General features: G+C 42.3%; 1 protein-coding gene across 2 annotated transcripts; it reads right to left on the reverse strand.

Moving 5' to 3' along the window:
- Positions 1 to 463: 463 nt before the first annotated feature.
- LOC145433217 (retinoic acid receptor beta-like) lies at positions 464 to 22758 on the reverse strand. 2 transcript variants are annotated; one of them, XM_080310228.1, is made up of 9 exons: positions 22598 to 22758; positions 22063 to 22144; positions 20004 to 20167; positions 16023 to 16164; positions 9911 to 10083; positions 8357 to 8536; positions 6794 to 6998; positions 1063 to 1221; positions 464 to 908 (listed from the first exon to the last, which is right to left on the reverse strand). In XM_080310228.1, the coding sequence occupies exons 1-9, from the start codon at positions 22676 to 22678 to the stop codon at positions 817 to 819; spliced, it is 1278 nt and encodes a 425-aa protein (XP_080166354.1). In that variant the 5' UTR covers positions 22679 to 22758; the 3' UTR covers positions 464 to 816. The 2 variants fall into 2 exon arrangements, with proteins under 2 accessions (XP_080166354.1, XP_080166355.1); XM_080310229.1 differs by having other exon boundaries at positions 22654 to 22749.
- Between the last annotated feature and the right edge of the window lie 489 nt (positions 22759 to 23247).

The raw sequence follows: 23247 nt of genomic DNA on the forward strand, positions 1-23247 counted from the left end.
CAGTATTGTGCACCTGGTCCTATAGCTGGCTTACGTTAATATTATCGAGTATCCTCTGTCTCCGAGATATTTTTCAGATCATCCTACCCGTTAGCTGTTTGTTGTAATAGTTAAAATGAAGGTTATTTGCTTCCCTGCATGAGTGCGACTTCGGAGCATTGTTCTGTGAAATCATTAAAATTCCTCAAAGTCAAGTTTTCTGTTATCTCATTGTGACGTCATCGATCTGTTTTCGTCACAATATTTTGGAAATGATTTCGCTCCTCCACGATTACCCTCCTGGCAATGAATATGATGTCTCAAACGCTCGATGTGACCCTGATGTATCAGTCCTGTGTTACTTCGTGAATATGGATCGCGGCACAAAACTTCAACGCGTAAATGGGTACGGATGAACGGCTATCGCTACCTAACAGTAACAACGTCCCTGATGTCCATCATATAGTTAGAAACTCAAACGATACACGGTCACCATATTTCATTCCTTTAAAACCGTGATAAACAATAGGAACATAAACAAAGCGATACAAGCAGCAAATTAAAATATTCAATTAAAAATTGTCATGCTAGGCATAAGTACTGGGAATTTCATTCCGTTCAAGCCAACGGTCGTAGTCAACGAGCACTGCTGCGTTTCTAGCCTGCGAATATATCACGTCCGCCATGGCTTTCTAAAAAATGTCGGACTATTACAGTCCGTCCGGTTAACATGCCTGCGTCCGATTACTGTAACAATGAAGGATGATATATACTGCACGGTGCGCACCCTCCACCCCTCGGCTATCAAGTGGCACAAACATTCATCGACACTTTACGTCAATAACCGTCTCTGCTCAACATTTGCGTGAATATCAAAGGCATTGCACCATCCGGAACTTCGGTTTTGAGCAAATCCACGCGTCCGGCTCCTGAAGAAAACAGTGTCAAGCGTTATCCATTAGGTGATGACAAATAATCATTTATTGTAATGGCTTAGAGATTGCTATCACGCTCCAACGCCGGCAAGGATATTCAGTAAGTGAAAGTCGAGAGGGTCATTAGACATTAACCAATCCCGCATACCTTCAATGCTGATGCTTCGAAGATCCGTGATTTTCATCAGCATTTTTGCGAACATCTGAGGTTGTTTCGGTCTGTTGTGGCGTGTGTAGACTCGCAACGCTTCCAGTAAAGGTTCTTGTAAACGCTCCACTTTCTCCGGCTCTTCCAAACCAGGGCGATCTAAAGAGCAACGTAACAAGTCGAAGATGCTATCTTTCTTCACGATCACGTTATACGTCATAAATGAGTATTCCATATGAAATCACACATGTACCGTCTATGAAGCATTACTATTGTTCTTTAACGTATCAGATATATCAGCGCCTGACGCAGCCCCATGGTGAAGATAATAGTTGCTATTCGTAAGACTTATAAATCGAAGCCACATCCAAAAATGTTAATTGCTCATACCCTACGCAGTGGCCTATGAAGGGCTTACGAAGTTCGCAAAACCTAGATTTGGATTCGGGCAAGTTTTGAATAAATTCATGTCGCTTCTCAATGAATGCGTCTTGGATATCTAGAATCTGACAATCCTCATTTTAACATAACACTTCGCGATCAGTGAAACCATTTTGGTACGTGGTGCTACTAAGACGAGCTACTAAAAATATCGTGGGTTTGTCCTAGGTCACACAAGCGTGCGACACTTGAGCATGAGGTTAAAGTTAAGGTTCATTTTTGGGGTTATGGTTAGTTCTAAGGTTGTAAAGTCACATGCTCAACTGTCGTTTTCCATTGTGTCGCAATCTTACATGCCAGGCAACCTTCGTCAAACCCCTGCATAGAAATACGGCATATTTCGATTCCAAGCATCAAGTCAGTTCAGCAATAGACAATCATTAAATCGATGGCCCATCTCTACCCTTTCGGAATAAAGCTAATAAATCACTGCTAGCCATGGATCGACGACAGATGAAAGCGAGATCGGGCCACAGATCAAGGGGAGAATTGAATGATAACGCACAAAGGAGTTTCGCTAACAAACAGTAATGGCCAACATGACGCGAACGCGCGACGCGTTACTTTATTGACCGGCGCACAATATTACAATCCCATCAATGTATCTTACTGCGACAATATGTAAAACGGGATGGAAGTGTAATATCACAAATGCGGCATTGCGGCTTGGGTGATGTGAATACGGCTATAGGTCGAACAGTATTGATACGATCGTTGATAATACATGATGGATGCGGGAACGGTTATCTTGCGAAATGACAGATTTTCGTCGTCGATTACGTATGGTACAGCCGTCATATTTGCGAAGGCGTCGTTGCTTTCTAACTGATCTTTGTTATCGCACATTATGAGAATTCCTTCGAAAGTTCACGACTTTCCGCCGCTTGTCAAATCGGAAGAGTACATGTAATTGACTCTATTTCGTGTCTTGAGTTTGTGGTACGACAGAACGCTGCTCTGTCTAGTTGAAGCGTTACGGTAGCTAATGCGAGTTCGGTACCCCCGTTCGTGCACGGATTCTTAAACTTTTTTGGTCGCGGAGCCCGTCAAATTTCATGGGCGTTAGTGTGCACCCCCACAATTTCACAAGCTGGTGATTAGAAAAAGGTGTCTACTCTGTGACCAATCTCGAAATTTAGGCTATTGGCGTCTAAAAAGCTACCTGATAACTGATAAAAATGGCAATGGCACCAAGCTCAACTTTATATAGGCTATTCCATGCCTGAAACAACTTAACTTAGAACTAGACAAGTTTTAATCACTCACGCCGTCATTCCCGACGGGTAATCTGATTTTGTAGTTACCGGTACTTGAAGTTCAACATTCCGCTTTCATATATACCCAAATAAACTAGTTCGCAGAACCCAGTTTGAGAACCATTACGACAGTGCTTTTCCGGAGCTGGTTAACTGCTTTAGGACGTCTATGGTACAAAGTGAAACAGTGAACGCAACGCCTTTGAGCAAAACGGTAAGCAACGCTAGCTTAAAACTTTATCGAAACTCAATCATATCACCGGCACACGACACGGCATTTTTCTGATATGGTGATCGAGTGTAGAAGATGATGAGGATATTGCAAATGGTTGCCCGACATTAGGGCTGTTCAAAAATAACTTATTTTTCTGGATTCCAGTCGTTCAGTTTTCAAATTGTCAGGTTACCCTAAAAAACGTTGCACACCGAATTTGGTTCAATTCTAACAAGTATAGGGCTCCGCGGATCCAATTAAAATTTTTAATTGAAACAGGAGAATTAAAAAAAAAATTTAAATTTTTCTGTCAACCCCATGAAATTGTTGAGCTGTCTTAAGAGACGATGCAAAACAAATTTGACTCAATTCCAACTAGTAGAAGTGGAGTTATTAAAGTTTTTCGTTGATAATCCTCGGATTATACACCAATCAAGGATAATCCGAGAAATATCAACGAAAAACTCCAATAACTCCGCTTCTACAAGTTGGAATTGAGTCAAATTTGTTTTGCATCGTCTTTGCAGCCAGCTCAACAATTTCATGGGGTTGACAGAAAAATTTAAAATATTTTTTTTTAATTTTCCTGTTTAAATTAAAAATTTTAATTGGATCCGCGGAGCCCTATACTTGTTAGAATTGAACCAAATTTGGTGTGCAGCGTTTTTTTTAGGGTAACCTGACAATTTCGGCTGGAATCTAGGAAAAAAAAGTTATTTTTGAACAGCCCTACCCGACATATGAGCATGCGACACAATAGAAAACGACAGTTCAGCAAGGAACACATCAGCATGCGTCACTTCAACATGTGACTGTATAACCCAAAAACTTACCCTAACCAGAAACATAGCCCTGAAATTAACCCTTAGATATATCCTAACCCTAACCCAATCATAAAGCCTAACCCTAACCCAACCATAAACTCAGCCCTAACCCGTAATTTAACCCACATGCTCATGTGTCGCATGCCAAATTGTCGCATGCTGTAATGTCGCATGCTCATATGTCCACGGACCATTGCAAATGTACGACGTAATATCGATGACAGTTGATTCGTCACCATCTCACATAGTATATGGGTAATTATGGACAATGTCCGCTGAAGGTATGTCAGTGTAGAATTCCCTGGATTATCTCGGCTACTAACGTGTGTATTAGGGATGGTGTGAACGTGAGGTTCACGTTCGCGTTCTGTGTGTGAACCTCGGAAAATTTGAGGTTCGCGTTCACAACAGAACCTTGGTAGGTTCTGCACTGTGAACCTTTTTCATATATTGCAATTTTCACTTCATTATAACATCTTTGGTTCAAATTTATTGACTTTCAACTGCGGGCCACTCTATGCATGGAGCTGGCAGCATAAACATTCAACACTAAACGAGCATGCCCCTGACAATCTCAAAAATTTACATGTATTGTTACAAAAGTTTGCTCGAAATATCCAGCATTCCGTTTGTGCATATTAGTGTCTCTGTGCTGTGAGCTTGACCCGCAATCACATGACATCAAGAGCGAAATACACTGTATTTTGTCAGCAAATGATCCTTATTCAACCAATCAATGAGATTGATATCGTCTTCTGATGTAAAAATCTAGCAGGCGCGCGTACGGGGTCAATCTTGACTACATATGTATACTGTATCATAAAAACCAAATCCGTGCGACTGGAGTGTTGGCTATACTGCTGTATAACTTGTTAATCGGTAGCAAGTATAAAAACCCATTTTACACTCTGCTCAATATCCATGTGGCAATACTCAGACGCCGAACACATTGTCCGATCAGGTCGAAATTGTTGGCAAAGCGACGCAAGATACTGATTTTATGGGATTATTATATCATTTGATTGCCCCAGTTGATACATTTGGCGACGTTTCAAACGTCAATATCTACTTAAGTACTGAGCTATTATGTGGCCCCGAGTCGTCGCTCGGTATCGTGTACAGTAGATTAATATAGGCAATCACCTAATTGAAATATGGGGTTGAAATTACCAATATGACGTCACGTGACGTCATGAGGTTCACGTTCGTGTTCACACAGAACCTTTCAAAAAGGTTCACGTTCACACGAACCTGAACCTTTCAGAGGTTCACACCATCCCTAGTGTGTATTGCGTCACAACTAGGGATTTGTGGAGCTGTCGACATCTGCTATTCCGGGCCCGTACTAGGAAGTCGCACGTAAACACGTGACACATCCGGTCTAGTCAACATCGGAAACAAGAGAGCCTGGGTTGCTTCGATCACACGCCAAGCAACGTAAACTAATCTCGACAAGCGAGAACGAATAGCAACCTATATGCGAAACAGATTGTAACCTTTATTGCTCTGCAACATTTACCGACTCAATTTAGGTCAAATTATGATACGGACACAGCTGCTTTCACATTCGCGAATGTTACGAGACGTGGTATTTATAATGCCAAATACAATGGCGTTGGATTACGGGCGCTTACGCGTTTGCTGTAAAATATCGACTGTAATTTATCTTGACGTTTGTGACGGCGGAACTGACCGAAATTCATTCGCACCACAAACAAGGGTCTCGAATTCGTTAATTTTCGCGCAACCTCATCAACAGAGGACATCAACAATCGTGCACTGATCTACAATACGTGACGTTGGAGTCGATTCGAGCACGGCGCGCAACGTTTCTGCGCGCCGGAGGTAAAGCTTTCGATGAATCGTGTTTGGCAGACGTTGCACCGTGATAAATGCGAACTGCAAGTGTGAGAAGTCACGTGCGGCAGTTTGTGTTGGTATCGATGCGTGAGATGGTACGCAAACAAGCCGTAAGTGATATTAATGAGCATACAAATACAGGCTTTTGGGAAATCGAAACGAAAAGGCTGACCAAATGCTATCTTTCGTAAGAAAATCAGTTTATGACCACGTTTTGTAAGACTAGGGTCTCACTTTGACAAAAAAAAAAACAATGTAATGTGGAATTTTCTGGCATCGAACAAGCATGTATGGGACATATGGACCGGATTCGGATACGTGCTTTTTTTCCAATACGGCCGGAGTTGAACCGCAGTCGGATTCCATTTTAAGGAATAAGGATTGCAGTCGGAACCCACAAAGCCCCGGAGATGTCACTAAGGAAGTATTTATATCAACGCAGAGAGCTCCCGTAGACGCTCTCCAACTGATGCTACTTATGCGATATGTTCAAATAGTTTCAGCCGTTTCCTTGTTCGGAATACTTCTGCGCTTCAGATTACTTTAACCAACTCCGCGGGTCAGTGAGAGAGCTAAACATGTTGGCACGAAAGAACACCGATGTGATGACACGCGCGTTCACGTGGCTTTATACCCGCTTAAGCACGGCCTCTTAGAAGCCACACAATGAAAATTGCATCCCAGTTCCTGCACCATAGCATATTCATTGTGGAGAACTCTGTCTCCACTAAGGAGACAGGACGTTATATATTTTTGTCCTTGATGTTTCTGCGGCATATACACCCACCCTGTATTTACATGGTTGCGCAGCATGCATGATGTGGATATGCCGCTAGACGACGAAGGTGCAGACATAGCCGTGAAAGGCGTTCTAAGTCTTGCACCACCTCCATGCTATCCCGGAAATGGTCAGCGTTCGGGGATTGAACCCACGACCTGCCGATCAAGTGGGACGCTCACGCTCAAATATCACGCTATCTTGTCGGAATAACCATTTGTGTGCCCGGATACGTGGTAGTTATAGATTAAAATTGACACTTATCAATTGGGATACCCATGAGGCTGAAATTGTCACGACGAAAGTATACCGAAAGACCGAAACGTAGGATAAAGATAACAAAGCCCCATTCTCTTACCGGGACAAACGAGGCATATTCCGCACAGTAGCGACGTCTCCGAATCGTCGAGCTTCATTGACAGTATGTGTCTCGCGAAATAAAACACGGAGTCGGTCAACGGACCGAAGCCGCACCTTTCTATTTGATCTCGATTCAAGGTTAATCCGTCTGAGAACGTCAGCGTTTCTTGTTCCGGGTCGTAGCTATTGCATATTCGAAGAAGCTGAAACGGACAAGAGAGGCTTACCCCCCATCCCGGCGGCGCCTATGAAGTTGTGCACAGAGAGGAGATATTGCACCACACAATAGAGTTGGTCAACTACAACATGTACACATTGGAACTACATTTATACCTACAGAGTTTTTTTTAATTAGACCATAATTATGATTACTGAATTCGCAAAAACGAAAACTGAACTAAATTCCTAACGACAAAAATCAAGTTCACTTTATATCGATTCCTAGTTCATTTTCAGAAGAATCAAAATGGCAAATGTCTGTACACCACGCTCGGCTCGTTTAGCACTATATGCAGTTCTCCCGTACCAATTTCAAGAAACCCAGAAATTAGATTAAAATTAAAATCAGAGTCTAGAAAATTTCATAAATTAGATTATAATTTGATTACACGCATTTCGCTTTCATAGACAACTAGTATTATCTACGAAGACTGCCTCACAACGCATGTAAAATTTTCGTGGCAAATGGGTCCGAGCTTTCAGATATCCAAGCCTGCGTTGGACAGATAAACACTGCAAGTACCGATGATCGGCTAGTACTGCAGTTACAAACGATGCGGCCATAAGATGGCGACTGTGGCATTATGACATCACCAAGCCTCATTCAATGAGGCATCTCCCACTATCCATCAGACCGCGTATAGGCACTAAAATATTTTGAGTGATTTTCCTATTTTTGTTGTGTTCAAAAATCGAAGGGATAACCGCATACGTCACCCGAATCCTAGTTTCGGTATCTCCTACTTACTAGTCGACGTCAACATGCAACCGGCTTACACGGAACATATTTACGACTTGGCCCCGACAACCATGAGAGTGGGGTTGCATAATGTAGCACCCGGATCATTTCGTTTATAGCCGCTAAACCAATTATTAACCTCATTCGACCTCAAGGCAATGCCGTAAACAACATACTTTCGATTCATGCCGAATGCCTAATCATACCCATAAAGGGAGTATGTTCATGTCGCTGTTGAAATCAGCTCTGCGTAAAAATGGTCTGTGTGCCCACTGCCCATAGTGCCCAAACAAGTAAATTACAGGCACCATCCACTATTTTGGACAGAGTCTCACGTTCGGCCTACCATAACCTCAATCGTCCTCGTTCGATACGTTGTTTACGCAATTGAACGCATGCGAAGGGCGCGTTTGAACAGATGGCAAATTCATTTTTAGCAATCAAACGCAATACGACGCCCTGGCTTTCGGGCGCATATTTCTCGTAAACGCTCTCGTTAATGTTAATGACGTTATCGGTGTTTTACGACAGTCGCGTAGCATACAGGAATGGAAACGTTATCATTATCATTATCGTAACTTTATTTCTTTGAGGAATTCTTACTAGTATATCCAGGCAAGCTGCTTTCAGCATGGTGACTTGGTCTGGAGTGGAGCACTCGTCGAAGCCCGGAACTCGCTTGGCGAATTGCACGATGTTGACAATACATTTCGCCGAACGATCGCAAAATTCTTGCCACAGTGTCAAATCTAATGAGCCGTCAGTAGACATCGGCGTCTCGCGCTGAAAAACATCGGTCCATGAGACGTCAACGCCTTGATAACACGCGGAGATACGTAGCCAGACACCAGTAGGAGGTCACTGTGCCAAAGGACAATTCAGCGTGTTGATGATGATGAGAATAACATTAACTTTGAAACACAATCGTTTCGGAAAAACGAAATTCATCCGTCGACACATTACTGATGTACAAAGACATTGTAAGTAACCAGTCGCTAGTAAATAACTAGATTTAGGCGACGCCTCGTGAATGGAGAAATTTTATTCTAGGTTAAAATGACAATGTGATTTATACAACGGCTCCTTCCTGAGATAAAGCATGTATAAGTTATCGGGATAATCGAAATATCATTATAACATTGATAGATTACACAATGTGAGTCATAGCGCGATATGATGGAAAGCATTCTGCAACTAGACGACAGAAATTGATAACGACGGGCCTCTCTAAACAGAAACAGCCCGCATTTATTGTTCCCGATGTCTACAAGGCGCAGTGACAGAAGCGGCGCATTTCATCTTTTTAAAACAATGAGGAAGTTAGAAGATGCGCATGATCGACGATCATTGATTGTTTACGCGTAATGGCAAAGTTAAAATGACATCAGACTGTTAATGCGTAAAATATTGCCGAGCTGTGTTCTTGATATATTTTCACACCCAAGATCATTGATGTGCATGTGCATTACTCATACTAGGTCACGTGAGAATTGAGGGCTGGGGCAACTAACATGTTGTCCCATGACCGCTACTAAGCCATGGATGTAACTGGGTGATCTTTTAGGGCAGTACTCGTCAAACGGTGTGCACGGTGCGCCAGAGGGTACATCCAAACATGCATGCGTACACAAGTACGAAAACGGACGCAAGGGTGCATGATAAACTTGTCACACTATAGCAGTAGTTCTAAACCTAGGGGTGTCGTTCGCGAATGGGCTGAACTTTTCTAGTTATAGGCAACCAATTACATGCAATATACATACATTGAATGCTTCTAAGCATACAAGGTGCACGAGTTCGTCACAACAACTTTAGGGGTTCACCACAAAAAAGGATGAAGAAAACTGCTTCAAGGTACGCCGAAATTTCCGCTATTACGTCAACGGGTATGAGATGACATTACATTCCTGCCGAGCTGCGGGCTTGAATCCATGCGATTCAGCGGCATATTTCTCAAGCACATGATTAGTGAAAACGGCCTCACTGCTGCCATTCCGTCAGTAAATTTATACTGGTAAAGACGCTATGCTGAGAATTTCGGACCCGAAGTTTCTATTATAAAACAGCATCAACGAAACTGTTAGGTGATTTCCCAAGAAGTGCCGACCCCACTTGCGGTTAACATGGCACGATAACTGCTGCGTAGGCCCTACTCACCGAACGAAATTTGTTCACGTCTTTAATGTCGACAAACGTTTCAACGTGGGCACGAGTGATAGTATCGATAAGTCGTCTGATTTGCACCATTGAAGTTGTGAATTCCACCGACGGACGGGCAGGCAAGCACGACTTTTCCTTCCCCCTCTTTTTTCGGCGATCGTTTCGGACAGCTGAAATAGAAATGAGTACACTTACTGCATACGACACCAACGTACTCCATTCTAGCGTAGAATTCAGTTGTGTATCACAACGCTCATACAAGACCATTTGTCAATACTTGACAGCGGCGAAGATACCGTTGTCTGGTAGGTATGTGAGTCTAGGTTCGGCTTGACCGATGAGCAGTAACTTGTAGGGATGGTGTGAACCTCTGAAAGGTTCGGGTTCGTGTGAACGCGAACCTTTTTGAAAGGTTCTGTGTGAACACGAACGTGAACCTCGTGACGTCATATTGCTAATTCCAACCCTATCTTTCAATGAAGTGATAGCCTATATTAATGTACACGATACCTAGCGAAGACTCGGGTCACATAATGTCACATTGCTGAAGTACATATTGGCGTTTTAAACGCCGCTAAATGTTATCAACGGATATAATAATCTCATAATATCAATACATTCCGACGCTTTGCCAACAATTTCGACGAGGACTTACTAGGGAATATAAGCTTACGCCTTAACGGTCTTTGCCAGACCGGACAATGTGTTCGGAGTCTGAGTATTGCTACATTGATATTGAGCAGAGTGTAAAACGAGTTTCTATACTCGCTACCGATACCATAAGCAACAAGTTGTATAGCAGTAGCCAGCACCTTAATCGCACGGATTTGGTTTTAATGATACAGTAAAGATATGAAGTCAAGATTGACCCCGTACGCCCGCTCGATATTTTACATTAAAAAACGATATCAATGTCATTGATTGGTTGAATAAGCATCATTCGCTGACTACGTATATCGCTCGTGATGTTGTGTGATTGCGGGTCAAGCTCATAGCAGAGAGTCACTAAATATTCACAAACGGAAAGCTGGATATTTCGAGAAATTTTTTGTAACAAAAAAGCAAGTAAAACTTTTAAGGTTGTCAAGGTGCATGCTCGTTTATTAGTGTTGATTTTTTATGCTGCCAGCGCCATGCATACAGTGACACGCAGTTGAAATGCAATAAATTTGAACCAAAGATCTTATAACGAAGTGCAAATTACAATTTACCAAAAAGGTTCACAGTGCAGAACCTACCAAGGTTCTGTTGTGAACACGAACCTCTAAATTTCCGAGGTTCACACACAGAACGCGAACGTGAACCTCACGTTCACACCATCCCTAGTAACTTGCCTTCGCAAAACACCGCGACTCTTGTTTACTTAACTCTGATTAATGATTGATATCAAAGCACCGCGCCTTACAGCGTATGTTTTTGATAGCTGCATGCTCGAAAACCACTGTTCCCCTTCGATGTGCGTTGTCAAAAATAGAATGGGCTGATAATTAGGCTTCGTATCCGACTTTGCGGACTGGTGTGCTATGTTTTTTACAATAATCAATCACAAAATAAGGCGAAGCCGTTTCGAACATGCATTACGTACGCGAGTTCTTACTGCACCGGTACATCCTGCGAGGCGGAAATGTGAATAGTGAACGAACGATCAAACAAAGATGACACCATTCACCATCAGTTTTTGCATGACTTTCAGCGACGACCCGTGACATTATTTAGTTAGGATTGCGTCACCTCGTCTGGCGAAATAACTTCAAATATCCTCTAGTCCGAAAAAACATACGAGACATGTAGTACAAAGTAACTGGGAAGTCGTATTCAACCTGCAGCATTGTCACACAGTGCAATGAAATAGGTATGGTCGACAAAGTACCAAATTTCCTTTAATGTGATGTTGAACTGGCTATTATGCAGCCATCGGTCTGTATCACAAAGACGTTTTCAAGATCTATATAATCGCCGCTCTAAAGCGCGTTCCGTCGCACACAGCTTCGAAATAGTTCAACGGCGGCCGAGGTCATCGAGTACACGCCAGCAATCCCAAGAGAGGTGAGAAAATTAGTTCTGCACGTAGCGTCTCGCTATCGCAAACCAATAAAATATTGAACGCGCGGCCTCGGGGTCATCAGTTCATAGGACGGATGAAGTTAAAAGTGTCATAGTAGATCGAATATCTTGCGCTTGAGAACTACCGGATGCAGACAACTTGAGTAATTTGCTTTACCGCGAGCGTAATAATCACAAGTTGACCTTGCGATTATATAGTAAAGCTGTCGGGAATATTCAAAATGTATGCCCCACGCGTGAACTGAGTTCATATGAACTCACTTAAACGAGGAAGACGGAGAGCGTGAACTGCGTTACACTTTTACACACGTTAATAAATTTGGGTGCATCACATTGCCAAGTTCACAGTGTATGACATTGTCATTAAGAGACGGGAAATATAGTCCGAAGGCCTGGACGTGAGAGGACAAATCGCGTATGGACAAATAACCAATGGATGCTCAATATTAAGTTCATTCAAACGCGAAACGACGAAACAGCATAAAGCTAAACGCTAGTTACTGAGCGTCGACGTCATTCATGATTGCCGTTGGTTTCCAATCTCATATTGTAGTTCCATTGCGTTTCCTGACTAGAAACAGGCGCTAGCAATCTGAGCATACGAAACAAATGGCTGAACGTTCGGTTGAATGAGAACACGCGGCATTTTGCGGTAGAAGGCTGAGTCGAATTCACCACCAGAATATCGGCGTCACGAAAGGGCGTACAAAGACTGCCGGCACCGATATGCCGCTCCGCGAACAGCAAAATATATTGGCATCATGACATGAGTAATGCAACCGTGTCAACATGTTTGCTACTATGCGAGCATATCGATATCGCGCCTTCCCGTACGCCGGCATGAACTCGGCGAAGTCAAATGATTCATTGGCCTGAAATCCACTCCAGCGAAAGTTCACAAACGGACAAATATTCCAAGTTGACGCGTAGCCAACTGGCCATTCGCGGTCGTTTTCCATAACAAGACGCAAGCAGTCTAAACACGCCGCGCCCCTGAATCGATGCTAGGTTTGCAATTTGAGAAATGAAAGGTACACACGACGATAAATAGGCGCCGTGTGTATACTACGGGGATAGGCGTTTAGTCTACCGTTATCGAAAAGGCCTGCGTATAATATCAGGCATAGCGACTGGACGCCAGTACGAATATAAATCACTGAACGAGAATTCTCGCGAAAGAAACGCATATACGGCACAGGTCGCGCCTAACCTTGAGCTATCAATTTTCGGGTCGTGATATTCGTTCACACCCAAGACCGGGCCCCGGGGTCGTGTGTATTGAATCGAATGTTCCTATAGGTTGTTCTCTGATTGGAGTTCAGCTTTGGACCCTGCCTAATTTTGGCCGACTATGTATACAAACGATTCAATATCTTTAATGTACTTATGTAGGGTCACCATACGTCCTCTTTTAAGAGGATTTATCCTCTTTTTTGACTTCGGAGGACGCCCAAATGTCATTTTTTGAGAATTTGTCCTCTTTTTTGAGAATTCTGGTTAAATACAGGGTAAAATTCGACCGATACACGGTACATCATCACTGAAGTAACGCTTCGGCGGCTATTTCGGGATCTGAGCCGGAAAAATGACTTTTTTTAAATTGTGCCCTTGGCAACAGACTTGCACAACTAGACAATTCTTCTCGTTGTCTACAGTTAGACCAATTGAAGCGAAATGCCTGTAAACTATTTCTAATGTAATTTGAAAAATATTTCTTTGCAGTAATTCTAATCATAATTTAATCTGTGACATGTTTTTATGCTCAAATTTCAACGCCTATCTATTTTATGGTTTTCCTGAAAATGCTAGAGGAGAACTGTATAGGGCGAAACGAGCCAAGCTTACTGTACGGTACAGACATTTTACATTCTCGCGCTTATCAGAATAAACTCTGGTTTCATATGAACTGATCTTGGTTCGATTTCCAAGTTTTCGAAAATTCAGTAATTTAATTCTACCGTAATCTACTTTGAAAAAAATGTGTAGCTATAATTATAATTCTAGTCTAATTTAGAAAATACTGTGTAGCTATAATTATAATTCTAGTCTAATTTAGAAAATACTGTGTAGCTATAATTGCAATTAGAATCTAATGTGGCAAGGCTGAAAATTATCTACTTCTTCAACTCATTTTGCCCAACAAATAATGCGGACTGGGAATGTTGGTCGAAAATTAGCTTAAAACACGGGTCCGTCAATTTATACGGTCCGGGACATACTGACGTTTATATATTCGAAATGTTTAGAGGTACAATCGTACGTAAACTAGATTAATATACTAGACGCGAAAGCAAACGGACATTCGTGATGAAGTGCAGAGTGCAGACCAGAGCCACGTTCAAAGCTGCGCGTCTAGTAAGCCAGACGCTAAGATCGTGCTCTGTAAATAGCAGCACGAAACCGCTTGGCGGTCGAAACATGTTCCTACAAGGGTCGTAAACCACGCCGTGAACTATCGCGAACTTTCAAGCTACAGCAAACGACCTTGGTTCGGGCTTGCGCATTTCGTCACCACCTCTTGACCTGTGTCATTCGGGTAATTATGTTTTCAAAACTCGTCCATAAAGTTCTGAGTCACCCTTTTCGCCACTTTTTAACCGTTTATAAGTCACTCTTGAATCACCACTTCAGAAAACCTATTTCTGTTATCGGTGATTTAACAAGAAAGGCATCGCAATAGGAAAATCAGATCTCTTATCGACGGCAAATAGGGCGGCCGGCTGGAAATAGAAAAGGAACGCACGTAGCAGATTTCGAAGCGATACGGGAACACATGATTGCGCCTCAAGAATCAGATGTGACCTTACGTCCTTTCGATACAGTCGCATATATCGCTATTAACATCGATTTTTTTGCACAGTACAACTCACCATATTATCTTTAAGATTTATGAAGGACGCAGCTAATCTTATATGTATTCGTCGTGGAAATCTGAATGACGCGAATATGCACTATTTATATACTGTATCAAGTCAAGTATTGAAAAAAATGCAGCGATAACGGAGAATCGACAAGGTGTTATTACGATGTGCAACAATCTTGTCATTCAATTTTGAAGGGGATTTAGTATATCTTTGGCAACGTTCTTATCCTTAGCATAAAGCAGGTATATAACGTAAAGGTTGCATTGGCTCTATCTTCGTCAGAGAACGGACGAGCATGAGCATATAGTTCTGGATTCGAAAAATTAACAGATTCCAAGATTTTGACCGGGTTTGATTTTACGATTTCCTGGGATCTGAAGACCAAATTAGGAGTAAGATTTGTATTTGTATATTAAGCCCTCTCGTTTGATCATTGTGGTGATGAATCTGATAATTTCTCCGGCCAAGAAACGGAATGAGAAAGTTAGTTTATGATTAATGCACAATCGCAAAAAAAGCCACTAAACACATCCCTTCACACTTGTAAGCAGAATAACTGACAGCAGGGACGAAATATAATGATTGCTGTTACCGTTCCTAGAAAATTACCAAAACACGACTCAAAGGTATTGATTTCGTGACGCCTTCGGATTGGAGAGGATTTTAGTTGCGGATTACAACCCAAAGGCGTTAAACTCGATTTCAGGATAATCTTGACCTTTTGATACAGGAGAAACAGCGAAGTATTACGTCATTCCTAATCTCCTCCAATCGCGAGAAATACGGGTTTAAGAGATATACTTTAATCTAGTTTTTACGGCCATCGGTGCCACTTAACGTTAAAAGCGGATAACAACCCGGCAGGAAAAATGCAACGCGATCCACGTGACTATATGAGCATGACTAAATCGTATTAAAATCGAAGGCAAATTCATTTTTACACTAGTACATCGCATTTAATTTCAGTGTTCAGGACAGCAGGACTATTTCTTTAGCGCACCTACTGTCGTAAAATTGTAACGCCGGAATTACGACTAGGTATCCTAGAAGCACATAGAAGTATGCAAAACTGTATATCATATATCATATTTCGTATTCATTCATTCTATCCATACATTAGTCGTATTCAACAATCCATAGTGGTACCACAATTGGAATCGATAAACGTGAAATTGACTTACATTCTCTGAGCATACCGGACTTGATACATTTCTGAAAACGACAATATTGACACCGGCTCCTCGTCTGTTTATTGATTATGCAGGATTTATTTCGATGACACGAGTATTCCACGTTCTTCTGGACAGTCCTTCTGAAGAATCCCTGTAGTGCAAATTAGCAACTGTAACAGCCCGACCATACCACGTGGCAACAGTATATACATCAAACTTGCTAATTGCAATCCGTAATGGCAGATTTACAAACGGATGGAACGTATAACTTACCAGTCAAGATAGACTTGAAATTTCAATCAAAAGTCAAATGCAAAGAGACGATTTCAAAGTGGTAAGACCTATTTGAAGATTCGTAAAGTCATCCTAACACAGCACTACAGATTGCAACAAATCATTAGGATTAACAACGCCAACTTCGACGACAATTCGACGCACACAGATGGCGACGAAGTACAGAAAGACCGATGAAACGAGCAGTCGGGTAACAGCGCAAGATTCATATTTACGAAAGTATCAAATGAAAAATTGATGACGCTGGCGCCATATACAGCCCAATCCAAAAGCGTTTTACATGGTCACGTAAAACCGTATTTGAGTAATCATTAAATTGTCACGTGTTTCCAAGACTCCTTCCCAGTCAATAAAATCGATTATCGACGTACTCAACAGGTCAAATACATTGAGTGTTTTAAGACTATCGACCGAGTCCCAGTAGACACCTACACTCCATAGATGCTATAAATTGAAAGGTCATTGGTCGTGGTTCTTCTGCTTCGTTTATTTATTATTTTTATCATTTCAAAACACCACAAGATTGCGATACAATGAAGAGATAGGACGGTGTAGAAAAGACTTGGGCTAGTCTTTCAATCAGACACCTCCACTGGCCCAGTGAGCGTGTAGTTATAAGAGACATGGAATTGGAGATACCATAAAACAAAAAAGGACATGAAATGAACCGGTATGTGTCCGTTATAGAAATCCATAGTCTGTTCGTGGGCCGGTAATCTCGAACAAGGATTAGTAAAACAGTTATGGTTACATAGTCCTGATGTAACCCAACTGTATAACCGACATTGAGGGCCGCAGAGCACTACGAGTGTCCAGTACTTTTTCAGAACGCAATAAGCCGGGTCATTATTAGAGGTGACGTCTACTAGAATAAGTACTTTTTCAGATATTGCTTCCGCATTCACGCCTTGTGACTTGGTAATTGGGTCCAAACGGCTAACACATGACAGCCGATAAGGTGTCGGCGTATTTACGTATGGGGCGTGTATCATTTCATGAACACTGCAAATAGCAGCGCTCTGCGAATTTAGATGTTGCCGATGCTTCTTTGACACAGGGTGAGAAAGGCTTGAAAAGCCTGCTATCATTATTCCTCGACTCAGTAATGTCAACAACGCAAAGAGCGCTTTCGGCCGCGTTGGAATGTGACTTTATAGATTACGGCGTTGTTTACCAACGTACCAGTACCATTGATTATTCACCTAGTCTGTCCAACTTCTTTGCACAGTAAGCACACACACAACCTGTGTGAACCGTTTTCAAAGATTGTTGTTGATATTCAGCCAAAGGATTTTCATTTTTGTGAATTTAACCACAAGATGTTACCAGGTCCAAAGGAATTGATGATTTTCACTTCAGTTTTATATTATCGTACTCTGATTCCAGATCCCTTCATTAAATACCACGATTGGAATCAGATAAGTCACTTGTTATTACATAAATCATATATCATCGCAAGCTCCAAACATATGTGCGTAATCCAGATGATAGAATACATAGATGCTCGCGCGCTGTATACATAACAAGTATAGTACAGTGATCGGGAAGCGTATACCAGCTCGTATACCAACGGTTCGCGACACGAGTTCATTCAAAGCCTAAAGGGATAAACCATTAAATCCAAGTGTTGAAAATCGAATGCCAGTAAAGCGAAAACGCACCGAATCACGATTTGTGCAGTGCGCACGAACTCGCCAGACAGAGTTCAATCGCGTATCAGCGGACATAGCCGAACTCGATAAAGCCAGACGGGTTGAATCAACAGAGAGGCAGCGGAGGAAGGTAACAGTACCGAGATAATTACAACCGACGCGCACCCGAACGTTAGGTCAAGCCGTGACATTACTTCTGTTCGTTTACGCGGCTCTGCGATCCTACGGGCGAATCGCAAGCGTTGCGAAAACCTTCACGCAAATGCTAGCCCGACAAATTATGCGATTACAAATACTGACTTGCGACCAGGGCACAGTATGGCATGGTATGGAACGAAACGAAATTGGCGTGGAAATTTCAAAGTATGGTATGGGAACGTTTGGCAGTTTTGCCAGAACCATGAAAAAGGCTCTACTTTTGATTTGTCAAGTCGATTGCATACCTCCCAAAACACAGACAGATCTCTGTTCAAATCTCAAATTTTAACTCAGACCCTGGTCAAGATATTTTTGAAGAGAACAATGCGACGATGATTAGGCAACCTATACATCGCTGATATATGACACAAAGACCTTGGGAATTGAATTGATGCATCACGGCTTGTTGTATGAATAATTCCATTCAAAATAATTACAATGCAAACGCTGGATAATTTCAACACATGACAAATAGATCTGAAAAATCTGAAATATTGGGGAAACGAGAAAGTATGGAAAATATATCATATATCTTATGGAAGAATGTTGCTATTGTATTGAAAATTGTAAGTATGGTAGGGAACCAGTGCAGCGGGTATGGAATATTGAAATTTCCTGTCCCATACCATACCAACCATACTATGCCCTGCGATTGAAACTATGACGGACTGCCCGTACAATCGGCATTCGCTTTACACAGGATAACGAATCAAGTCAAAACAAGGTATCGCGGAATTCATAACTCCAACCAAAACAATCCCGACAGAATCTGTAATCCCTAGAATGCAATTCAGTTTAACGGCGACAATGGCCTGGAAACTGGTGAATAGTACGCTTTCAATGCAGCGAAACGCCGCATTATGCCTTCCACAATTCTTACGCTCTCATCACGTTTCCGCGTATTGGCGAGAGCGCAATCATGTGCACATTGTGCAGTTGCAGAATGCTGTAGCAACGTGCATACGCCCGAAAATGCCCATACGACGTTACCTGTTATACACGCTTGATATAGAGAATGGATATGGGCGCTATTACGGTTCGTATCGAAAATGCTGATTTCAATAGTCGCGCTATAATGCCGTGGAATTCGACCTGACAGATGTATTGCATCCGAGGGTATTACCGAACGTATTCCTCAACGCGACTGTGAGAGTGTGATGTGAGTACACGAGCTAGTTGCCGCCCGGCGTACTCACGTTTGCTAGTTATCCGCTTTGATGGCAGATGTGGCATCATATTGCGTGATATCGTCGCGACAGCTACATAAAATACGTGGAATGTGTTAACGTCAAAAACGCGGCCATGTTTTTAAATAACGATTCTGCGTCAAAGTTGCTTTCATAAAATTAATGCCGTTGGCCGCGAACGAAGGCATGTATCGAGAATGTAGAATATTTCCTCAATAATGTCGTGGTGCACAAGAGCCTACCCAATTAGTTTCGACTGATTACGAAATATTACAGGTCAACAGTATTGTAAATGCAATCGTTTATGAGTTAGGTCAAGTTTTACTTCGCGCACGGCTCTAAAATGTCGAAAACTACCGTATGTATTTGCGACGAGGTTCACAGATCATATAAGAGAGGTTAATGAACTTTTCGGCCGGGAGTTACCTGATACGTAGACGCTGTCTGTGGAAAAACAGAATAAGATGCGACCAAATGGTCAGTACATTTCTAGCAGAAGCGGACTTCGTTACGAGTCATACAGTTTCCATACATCAATCACACGGCTACTATGACAGACTTTGAACAACACCGTTAAACTATAGATAACTAACCTACATAGTTAAACAGACCAATCATGCCCACAATTATGTCACGCGGAAAAGAATACTGGTCTTTACCTTGCAGCCTTCGCACGATGATACGCCGTAGTGATACCCCGATGATCGATCGGAACAAACCAAACACGGTTTATATACTCGGGGAGGGGGCGATGGCGAAGTCGCGGAGCCCATCGAGTCCAAATCGGATGACCCGTCGCTATAACATGCCAGCATGTCTCTCCCTGAGGAAAAAAGTTAATTCGGTCATTTATCCAAACACTCACTATGTTCTGTTCATACACCCGAATACGTCGCTTCGGTCACTACGAAATAAATATGTAAGCTACTAACTGCTGTGATGTTGTGAAAGGGATGTATGATTGTAGGTAATCAGAAGTCACAATAACGCATGCCCAGCACTTGGCGCCCGATACGTGCCATTCAAGCAGAAGGGGGCATTAGCGAAGTGTTCCAACTTTTTCGGATTACTACTTCATTGGTTCTTCCAGTGCTTCTACTTGACAGTTTTCATTTTTTAGTCCAGACTTAATTTTTACACATTTCGAAATCGTTACTGCTACTTGTACTAGGGTATAAATTTTCGACGTAATTTTCACTTCTACACGAGCACCATCTGGGACTACTTTGACCGCACCTGCATTCAAGTATGCGACCCGGAAGCACCCACCCCGAAATATTAACACTCGAGATTAATGATGAATATGCCGTGCACTTAACGTAACGCTGTCACTATAATTACTAAACAAGCCCCGAAATATTCCACAAGTCTCACAGGCTTTCCGATGATATTTCAGCTACGCGTTTATCAGTTGTTACCCGTGTTTCGAAAATTCTAGTCACTCTCTTATCGGGAAGTCAGAGGCGTTTTCCGAGACCTGCCATGACGCTTTCTTCGTTTCAACCTCACGCAACTTGATTGATCGCGGGGTTTGTTTGGGCAGACCTTTGTTAGCCGAGTGGGAAAAGTAATCGATCAAGTAAAGGAAGATGGGAGAGAGCAGCTCGACGATACTCAACGGGTTAGAGTCATGTTGACTCTTGAAGGAACGTCAGAATTTTACCCGCCACCCCCGTAAAATCTCACCCGATAACATACACCACGGTCTCGAATATATTTTAGCAGCTAAAAACCCGCAGAGCCACGATTGAAAAGAATGTATTGTCAAGGCGAACACGCCGGGTAAAATGCGCGACGTCGCACAGTTCAATTGTGGGTCACACGACGAATTTGGATGCAGTTACACCGGCCGCCGGATCGGCGGAAGTATATAAAGTCGTTAGGACAGACTGTCATTGAAGGTTGCAAAGCCGATAAATATTTTACAGCCGTGTTTGACCTCGCCAATTACTCTTTTTCGGCCAAAGGTTATGCCCAATGCAACTTTCAACGGCGAATTGAACTCAGCGCGAGCTGTTCGTTATATTGGTGACAATACTCCAGGATTTAATACTGGAATGCGGATTAAAAACTTGCGCGTACGTTTAACAAAGAATCAACAAAGACCTATTATTAAACTCGAGCGTCAACGCACTGCCGAATGCTGGACATAAACGAACCTCTATTTGCAACTTACACAAGAGACATATCATACGAATATACATTACCCCAGTAAATTGCGAGACAGTTACTATTAAGGAGTCATCTAAGGGGTAATAAGAAAGCGCGTCATAAGTTTGACAGCGCGTTACCACCAACACGTATACCGTACTAAAAGAACGAGCAAACACTACATATGTTGTATACCCTCCGCATTGGGCCAACACCCGAAGTCTAGTAAATATACATATGTAAACGTATTTGCCACGAGAAGTCAATGTCCGCTGTGAATAAATGTATTTCTAGTTTCTAATTGATTGCATCATGGCTGTCATCCCACGCGCCATGCAAGTATATATAAAGTTACACAGTCGCACACCCTAAGGCAACAACGCATTAATAAGGTTCACTTCATTGATCTAAATCACGCCAATGCGCCACGTTCGCACGTATTTCTATACCAAGACATATTCAGGTATACGCACATCGGCACAAACACCATGGTGCGTTGCAGGGATATCTAAAACTAGTTATCCATGGTGCGTTGGAAGATACCCTCTCTGATGAGCTCATACTTACTTGAAGTTAACCAATCGTATGCAGTGGTTTGGTATCCGATGGAGGTTGAACTTTTAGCGATGTGTTTATCCTCGAATGTTTTCTGAAATGTGAAACGAATTGAACAATCTTTTAGTGACGCACCCGAGGTGTCATATTTCCCGGCTTAACAATATCAGAAATGTACTATGTAGGGCAGCATACATCCCATAACTGTGGAAATTATCAGTTCACTCGAGTGCACGTCGAACCGGCCAAACACGGGAAATGAATGACAGCGAGCCATACGTGTTCATCAGTAATGATTAATATCAACTTGTCGGAGACGTGAGGGCGACAATAGGGCACAAAGTCTACAATCGTTATCAAGGCCTTTCGGGCGCATCGATTACATTTGAACCGGCAACCGACATAATATGCTGTCAAACCGAAATGTCGTACACGCAAAAGTCATAAGTTCATGCAGTCGACGTGCCTGCACATTGCGGTCATAAGGTTGTATTCTTCGTACAGTATACGCAACTCATACATAGTAAAACATGCGAGAGTCACTCACTGGAAAATGCATATCTGCTTTGATCTCTTTTTTGACTGAACTTTCCTCAGACGTACCTTCCGATTTCATAGAGTCCTCCATAGCAAACTTAGGTAAATGGATATTAAATATTAATGACTAGTATTCATTGCTACAGAAATATTAGAACACACATGATATACGGTAGGTAGAAGACATATAGTTAAACAAATCAGCTAGCACTCAAAGGCATGCACTCATTTAGTCGGAATATGCTCGGCTTAATATGTGGCAGCAAATATGCCTATAGCTTGTCCGCAGCTAAATATACGTAACTCAAATTGAAGGCTGAGGTGTCTAATTACGAAAATCGTTTATAGTAATATTCTAATGCTGACCTTCTACCTCTTCATCAAATGTTAAAACCGAGGCATAATAAAGTGACTGATTAACAGATAGCAGGCTACAGCGTGGGGGACTTGAGTTTACCATCACCAGCTGAATAAAACTCGCTTTGCGGGGTTCGACCGGCCAACGACCACACTTGGTAATCGCAAAATAACAGTGTCGATAACGCGCAAATCCCTACTCTTGCTAACCATATAATTGCTAGCGGCATGACTCGAAACAGGCTGTTCCAAAAATGGAAGAAAGCAATCCATAGCTGGTGGCTGCTCACGATGCCGAAGTTC

This window comes from Botryllus schlosseri, chromosome 2 (assembly GCF_051294905.1).
Source record: "Botryllus schlosseri isolate E-star chromosome 2, Bs_hap1, whole genome shotgun sequence".
Lineage (NCBI taxonomy): Eukaryota > Metazoa > Chordata > Ascidiacea > Stolidobranchia > Styelidae > Botryllus > Botryllus schlosseri.